Source organism: Caretta caretta, chromosome 2, assembly GCF_965140235.1.
Source record: "Caretta caretta isolate rCarCar2 chromosome 2, rCarCar1.hap1, whole genome shotgun sequence".
NCBI classification, from domain to species: Eukaryota; Metazoa; Chordata; order Testudines; family Cheloniidae; genus Caretta; species Caretta caretta.
Window position 1 is genome coordinate 208,153,616 of NC_134207.1, and position 7,808 is coordinate 208,161,423.

General features: G+C 34.7%; 1 protein-coding gene across 4 annotated transcripts in view; it reads left to right on the top strand.

The window, feature by feature from the left end:
• HNRNPA2B1 (heterogeneous nuclear ribonucleoprotein A2/B1) overlaps positions 1–7,448 on the top strand; it is a 17,165-nt gene extending 9,717 nt beyond the window's left edge. For 2 of the 4 annotated variants that reach the window (XM_048838427.2, XM_075125775.1), the window contains exons 4-13: positions 149–359; positions 719–820; positions 903–983; positions 2,051–2,113; positions 3,118–3,237; positions 3,492–3,617; positions 4,810–4,892; positions 5,046–5,974; positions 6,212–6,342; positions 7,099–7,448. In XM_048838427.2, coding sequence (XP_048694384.1) covers positions 149–359; positions 719–820; positions 903–983; positions 2,051–2,113; positions 3,118–3,237; positions 3,492–3,617; positions 4,810–4,871 — 765 coding nt within the window. In that variant the 3' untranslated portion in view covers positions 4,872–4,892; positions 5,046–5,974; positions 6,212–6,342; positions 7,099–7,448. The remainder of the gene's footprint in view (positions 1–148; positions 360–718; positions 821–902; positions 984–2,050; positions 2,114–3,117; positions 3,238–3,491; positions 3,618–4,809; positions 4,893–5,045; positions 5,975–6,211; positions 6,343–7,098) is intronic. The other 2 variants (XM_075125776.1, XM_048838428.2) reach the window with 2 other exon arrangements.
• Positions 7,449–7,808: the final 360 nt, after the last annotated feature.

The following is a 7,808-nucleotide window of genomic DNA, read 5'->3' on the forward strand; positions in this document are numbered from 1 at the left end:
GGTTTATCTGAAAACACTATAAACTCACTTCTTGAAATTGATTTAGATTTCAAGTTGGCTGTCTTTAAGATCTTCATTAAAGAGTCCATATGCAAAACTCTCTCTTCCACTAATAGTTTTGGAAAAAATATTTGTTAATTCTTTCAAGGAATCTGGAAAACCTGGTGCTCATGTTACTGTGAAAAAGCTGTTTGTTGGTGGAATTAAGGAAGATACTGAGGAACACCACCTTCGAGACTACTTTGAGGAATATGGGAAAATTGACACTATTGAAATAATTACAGATAGACAATCTGGCAAAAAGAGAGGTTTTGGCTTTGTTACGTTTGACGACCATGATCCTGTTGATAAAATTGTATGTAAGTAAACTTCATTCCACAATTTCATCTAACAATATTGCTACTTAAGGTCCCGATATAGAGAACACATAAGCATGTGAGTAAGTTTTTGAATGTAATTGGATTAATTACATGCATAAATGTTTGTAGGAACATGGCCTTAGTTTTGAATCTTCAATTTATAAATTTGATGGGATCATGTAATAATACTACCTGAAATTATCCTGACATCTTTATGACTTCTGGATGATTGGAATTGGCATTGCAAAAATGTGAGGAGGGAAAAATTATTTTCTCTTTGGCAGTTTAGCCATTCCTGAGTTAAACTCCAGAAGCAACATTTACTGTGTGTAATTTCTTCTTAAATTTATGATTTACAGTGCAGAAATACCACACCATCAATGGCCATAATGCAGAAGTAAGAAAAGCTTTATCTAGACAAGAAATGCAAGAAGTTCAAAGTTCTAGGAGTGGAAGAGGAGGTATTTGAGTTTCACTTCATGCTTTTGGGTTCAGAGTTTTCCTAGAATACGTACATTAACAGGAATCTAAAATCCATCCTAGGTAACTTCGGCTTTGGGGATTCACGTGGAGGTGGTGGCAACTTTGGTCCAGGACCAGGAAGCAACTTCAGAGGTGGATCTGGTAAGGCTACCAGGCTTATCCCTTTTCTTTTTTTTCTCTTTTGGGTTTCAGTTTGCTCTGTAGGTTACTATCACCTACTGTAGTATTGGCAACAAAAAACTTCTTTTAGAAAAGACTAATAACAAACCTCTTATTAAAAAGAAATTAATCTTTGTGATTAGAAATAACAATGGAAAAGAATCTATATAAATGTATGAAGTCAGTGTTTTTGAGCTGTTAGTTCACTTAATACAAAGAAGCACTGTGACCTTGTCTGAAGTAATCGGAAGTTTTTTATAAAGAAAAAAGCAAAAGTGGTCCATTTTAGAGAATGTATACAAAGTAATATAATAGATTGCTAAAGTAAATTATTACAATTTTAGAGTGAGCTTTTAAGTATAAGTAATTGGCAACCAGGAAACTGCTACCTTGACTATCTTCAGTTCAAGTCCAGAAATACAGCTCCTCTTTAAGCGAAGAAGATTATTTAAGGTGATGGTTGTATGCCTTGTTTCTGACAGATGCACATTTCTTGGTTTAGGGTGCATATGTCTAAAGTTTTAAATTCAAATGACCAGAAAGCTTAAAATATTTTCTTAAGTCCATTATACTTTTCTCATATATACCCCCTAGAAATGGCTGTGGGTCAAAAAAAAATTAAGGCTAAAAATAAGAGAAATACTAGTCGCCAAAGTGATTTTATTTATCCTTAAAGAAGGTTAATCACAGTTTGGAAACTACAGTTACATTTTGAAATTTGTATTTCAGATTAATACAGCAATTTATAGTATTGAAAGTTCATGATCTGTGTTTAGGGTATTATGTTTCTCCCGCAAGAGTTGATCTCAAATATGGTATTTGTGACACCAGTTTTTGAAACTGACATACACACAGCATCTGCTTGGTACTGTATTTGTGGGTTTAAAAGTAAACTGGTTTTCTGTGAATTTTTTTAAAGAACTATAACTTGCTTTAAATTTTTAAAATTGAAGTGACATCTTTATATATTTTAAAAATTCCAGCTCACTATTAAGAGTAAACTTTTCCAGTTCCGTACAGATGAACTAAAAAATACTTCTTTCCAACAGATGGATATGGAAGTGGTCGTGGATTTGGTGATGGATACAATGGATATGGTGGAGGACCAGGAGGTTAGTGTAGGCTAGTGGGGTTTTTGTAACTTCTCATACTTGAAAAGGTTCTATATTTTCTGTTACTAATCATATTAAGCAGTAGAGCCATATTGATCTGGTTCAGGAACAATAAAAAACTGCTGATGTGTTTTAATCCTTGGTCTTTAACTGTGTGGTTTGCCATACATCCAGGGATGACCATGCCTTCCCTCATCTCCTGCCCGTGAAAACCTGGTGTTTCTATCTGCAGTTTTTCTCATTTTCTTTTTCAGCCCTAATCTCCAGTACTAGATTATTCTACACCCAAATACCTGCACTTGCTGATAAATGTATGCAAGCATAACCAGTCTGGTGGTTTTCCCTAAGGCCTTCTTGCATTCAAATCCATGTTTCTCATTTTGGAAGTATATAATACTTTTGCCACACTACTCAAAGTAATTAGTTCATCCTGATGGCTCATGCTTAGGTACGATTTTCTCCCCCATTCCTGAACTGCACACTCAGTCTTCACCCTATTAAAAAAAAATCATGTCTTACACTGAGGTTTTTCCTTTCTATACTAATGTTTTGTGTTCCTTTATGACTTCGCAGAAAGTCTGTCAAAAGAATTGGTAAAGAAAGTTAGTGACTTTTTAAAGACTTGAAAATGTAGTGTTAACTCCGGCTCTGTGTTGCTCAGCAGTGCTTTTCTAAACTATTAAGCTTTCTGTAAAATTTAGGATTTATATAAAGAAAAACCACATCTGTTTAGACCTAAATATCATGCATTGGTAACATTTCTGTTCTAATCCTTAGGCAAAAACTGCAGTCAGGCTAAACAGTTAAGGGGGAGTATATAGCTTTAAAAACTTCTATTTGTAGAAATCACCCTTCAAAACTTCCTGTTGGCCTTTTTGTCCTTCAGTAGACTGATGCTGAAGAAAATTAAAATCTTAGTTTTAGCAGAACACTGTGCGATCTGAGGTTAGGAACTGACTTTTTTATAATGTAAAGTTACTATTTAAAGGCTTATTTCATAATAGGTGGCAATTTTGGAGGTAGTCCTGGTTATGGAGGAGGAAGAGGAGGATATGGTGGTGGAGGACCTGGATATGGCAACCAGGGTGGGGGCTACGGAGGTGGTTATGACAACTATGGAGGAGGTAATACATTTGCTTAAAACATTTAACTGAAAGTTTAGTTTTGGACTAGCCTGAGCAAGATTATTGACTTGAGAACGTTTTACTTCATAAGTGTTGTCAAAACCAGTATGCCATTTTCTATGGTCAGTGGAGAAAAATAATTGACTTTAGTGACACACAGCTCTTTCTTTCGTTTTTTTATCTTGATTTGTTAGGTTTGTAATAACACAGAGAAATAATTCTTACATTTAGCTCTTTTTGTATCAATAATACAGGCAATTATGGAAGTGGAAACTACAATGATTTTGGAAACTATAACCAACAGCCCTCAAACTATGGTCCAATGAAGAGTGGAAATTTTGGTGGTAGCAGGAACATGGGGGGAGGACCATATGGTGGAGGTATTGTATATGTCATGGGTTGAATTGGGACCAAACTTTTTAGTGGCCTTTTATCCTTTGTAGAGACCAGGGGACACGTACTGATTAATCTGTGTACAGAATTGCTGCATAGTCTTTTATAAATCCAACTTGCCAGCAGAATTTTAGAGCCAGTAAACAGTAGTGCAAAGAGTGGTAGTGGTTATCTGTGAGTGCGCCCAAAAGAAAAATACATTGTCAGCATTAAAACAGTGTGATTTCAAATAGCAAGATCACTGTTTGGTGTGAAGGCCAGTTTTCTTAGAGCTGGAACAGTTAGTTTTTGTGGTGATGGTGTTTTTGTGTGTGTGTGGTGTGCTTTTTTTTTTTTTTAAATATGTTTACTAATAGTTTGTTTACCAGATTGTACTTGGGTCAGATATGAACTTTCAGTGGTCTAGTCAATATAGAGTTTGTTTTGGGATACTAACTTCATGCACATTAAGTCTGTTTGTTTGTAAAATATGATATATGATGTAATATCACACTTCTTCCCTGCCTTTCCCGAATTTTAGTGTTAGTAAATGTCATAGGGATATCAGTCAGACAATAATTTAGTTTTGGCAATGGGTTAATTTTTTTTAATAAGCCTCCTATTTAAATTCCTAAGCATTAGTTAGGGTGATGTGAACAAATTATTTACTATGGTAGTAATTATCGCCAACTCGCTACTCGCCACTAAACTTTGTTTTTTCTCTCTCCCGTATTAGGGTCATTATAAAATTTCTGCCTTTTTTTCTTTTTGGTCAGCAGCTTCTAAAAAAGTAATGCTTTTACATGTGGAAAGCAAGCAAAGGGAAATTTACTTCAGACCAGCCTTCTGTAAGGTGTAGTATGTGGGTGGACTGCTGAACCCACATAATACATGTTGCAGGATCAGGCCCTAAGAGTGCAGCATTATCTTCCCTATTTGATTATATGTTTAAACCATTGGAATTTCTCTTGCTGCAAGAATCATGTGTTCTGTTTTCAAAATGTGGCTACCATGGCAGTTCTGGGGTAGGGGGAGGAGGAATAATCTCTCATAGAGGACAATGACAGGTTAGCTTTATATTCAAGGTGGTGCGCACATTATCATCTTGAATTAAACCAAATATAAATCTTCTTGTAAATGTGCCTGGGTTTAAAAAATAAAGATGTAAATGTCATCTATCCTGTTGTTCCACAAATGCAGGAAACTATGGTCCAGGAGGCAGTGGAGGAAGTGGTGGATATGGAGGGAGGAGCCGTTACTGAGCTTCTGCAAACTTGCCATGGGTAAGTATCTTTATAAGTGCTAAAATTGCAGTGTTTCTTGAGACTTAGCTGCAGGAGTAAAAGCTTTTTAGGATCATATTATCTTTCCTTTAAAAATTCATTAGATGGATAATTTCATAACCTATTTTTTACTCTTTACTTCTGTTGAAACAGGCTTCACTGTATAAATAGGAGAGGATGAGAGCCCAGAGGTAACAGAACAGCTTCAGGTTATCGAAATAACAATGTTAAGGAAACACTTATCTCAGTCATGCATAAATATGCAGTGATATGGCAGAAGACACCAGAGCAGATGCAGAGAGCCATTTTGTGAATGGATTGGATTATTTAATAACATTACCTTACTGTGGAGGAAGGATTGTAAAAATGCCTTTGAGACAGTTTCTTAGCTTTTTAATTGTTGTTTCTTTCTAGTGGTCTTTGTAAGAGTGTAGAAGCATTCCTTTGATAATGTTAAATTTGTAAGTTTCAGGTGACATGTGAAACCTTTTTTAAGATTTTTCTCAAAGTTTTGAAAAGCTATTAGCCAGGATCATGGTGTAATAAGACATAACGTTTTCCTTTTAAAAAATTTAAGTGCGTGTGTAGAGTTAAGAAGCTGTTGTACATTTGATTTAATAAAATAATTCTAAAGGAAATACTGTGTAATTATAGATTATTTTTTTTAAAAAAAATATTGTAAAGGCAAGGAGTGGGTAGTATAAGGTCCCACAAATAATACAAAGCTGTTTGTTGTACATGTAAAATTAAATGCTGGTCAGAAAAAGTATGTTGTCTGTAAATTATCAGGTTTAAAATATCTAGATAACTTAAGGGATATCTCTGCAAGGAGAAACACCTTTTTAGATCTTTTAGATGCTGCTTCTTCAATGGCAAGGAAAGGAAATATCCCCAGCGAGGTACTCTTCCAGGGACACAGGTCTAGTACAAGAGAACTCTTGAAAACGGCACTAAGTTCAGCCAGTCTTAAAAAGCTGCGCTGTATTTCTGCAAAGCTTTAACTACCGTAGTTTTATAAGGATGCCAACGAAGGCTGAGGGTGTAGAGCAAAATAGTTCTAAGCTTCAGTTAAACTTCTTTAGGTAAGATCTTATTTACTTTTCCTTTCTTAATGTACCAAAAACAAGAAACTAATACTATATGACAGTCTCTTTCAGTATAGTGGTTATCATATGTAGTTTAACATAGCAATGAATTGAGTTAACCATTACCAACTGAAGAGAATTTTGTGAATCCTATATTTTTCTTGTATTAAATTTTGACATCACGTTTTCTTAAATTTCAGCTACTTAACATATTTTTTTCCTACTGGAATCTAGCTTTGATATGAGCCATGGACAAGCATAGACTACTGCTACTGTACACTGCTACAGTTGAACAAATGAGACCTGCAAGTGTCCATTAGTAAAGTTTTGCAAGGGTTCCATACCCGATGTTGGTAGTTAAAATGGTAGGTCGCAAGTTAATTAAATCATAAAATGTTCTTTACACTTTGCAAACTTCTTATTTTTCTGGGGGTTTTGATGGTTACAAGTGCAATGAAGATAGAGTAGTTGTACAATAGTGTTAATGCTGTTGGAAGTGAAATGTACTGCATCTGTCTGTTCTGGCAACAGTATTTTATGTAGCGCATTGCACCCTGAAGGATCCCAAGAAACTTTAGATTGTTTATATAATAGAGAATTTTCTTCACTACTGAAATGCATCTACCTCTCGTAAGGAATATGACACCCATTCTTCTTTAATGCTGCATAGTATTTCTTTAGGAGGGCAAGAGAAGGTCTTCAGTTGTAACTACAGGTGGAATTTTATATACTATTACCTAAATTGGAATTTGGCTAGGATACTGAGATTTCCACTGTCTTTTATAGTTCTTACCGCTAATAACTCTTAGCAACAGATTCTGTCACCCATATGCTCTTACTGAAATCAGGAAGATTTTACATTCATATGCTATTCAGCATGTGTAAATTGGTAGAATCTAACCCCTAGTTTATTTTTTGTATTGGTTTCATTGCCTGAAACAGGCTGCACACCTAAAGAACAGGTATACAACCAACCAAAGGTGTATTCATTTTGTGTTCTGCACATTAATGAATTGTTTATAATTTTTGAAACTGCTGAAGTTCTTCCATAGGTAATATGGATAGACATACATGATAAACATCTTCAGATACACTTTATTTTATTTTTTTTCCTTTGGCAGGAAGGTGCCATGCTGCAGGTAACAAATGAAGAAGTGGTCAACCACAGACATGCTTCAAGAAATAAGATATTCTGAATCATCAGAAAATAATTGCTTTTTCTGGCTTCATTAAAAATCTATAGGTTAAATGAATCCTGATAATAAAACATCTCCGTTAGTACAGCCTCCTGTAATGCTGGGGTTTTTAAAAATATAAAATGATAGTAATAACTGTCTGTAAATCTCTTGAATAAAATTCAGGCGGGCTAGGAAAAGCGGACCATTAATGTTATGAAATAGCAAATGTTATATGAATAGAAACATTAAATGCATATTTTTATCGCGTTAAAATAAAATATTTTTATACCAAAGTAGTTCTAGTGTAATGATTAATAAACCTAATGTGTGTTAACAACACTGTTTACATACAATTAAGTTGAGCCTTTGAGGCCTTTCAGAAACATACATTTCATTTTGAGGGAGATTAAAACAATTTGACAACCATATTGATATAATTTGCATATCTGAGTAATCATTCACATGCGTGTACTTGTTCTGTGCTGGGAGAAACAGCATTACGCAGTCAAGAAGCTACTTTGATTTTGGACAAACTTCATTTGTTTCTAAATAAGTAGCTTTTTGGCTACAATTTTTATCCTACTGTATGAAAAAGTCTCTTCTGTCTTTGAAAACTAATTGCTTAAGACAATTCAGATGAGTCAAAACTTGTT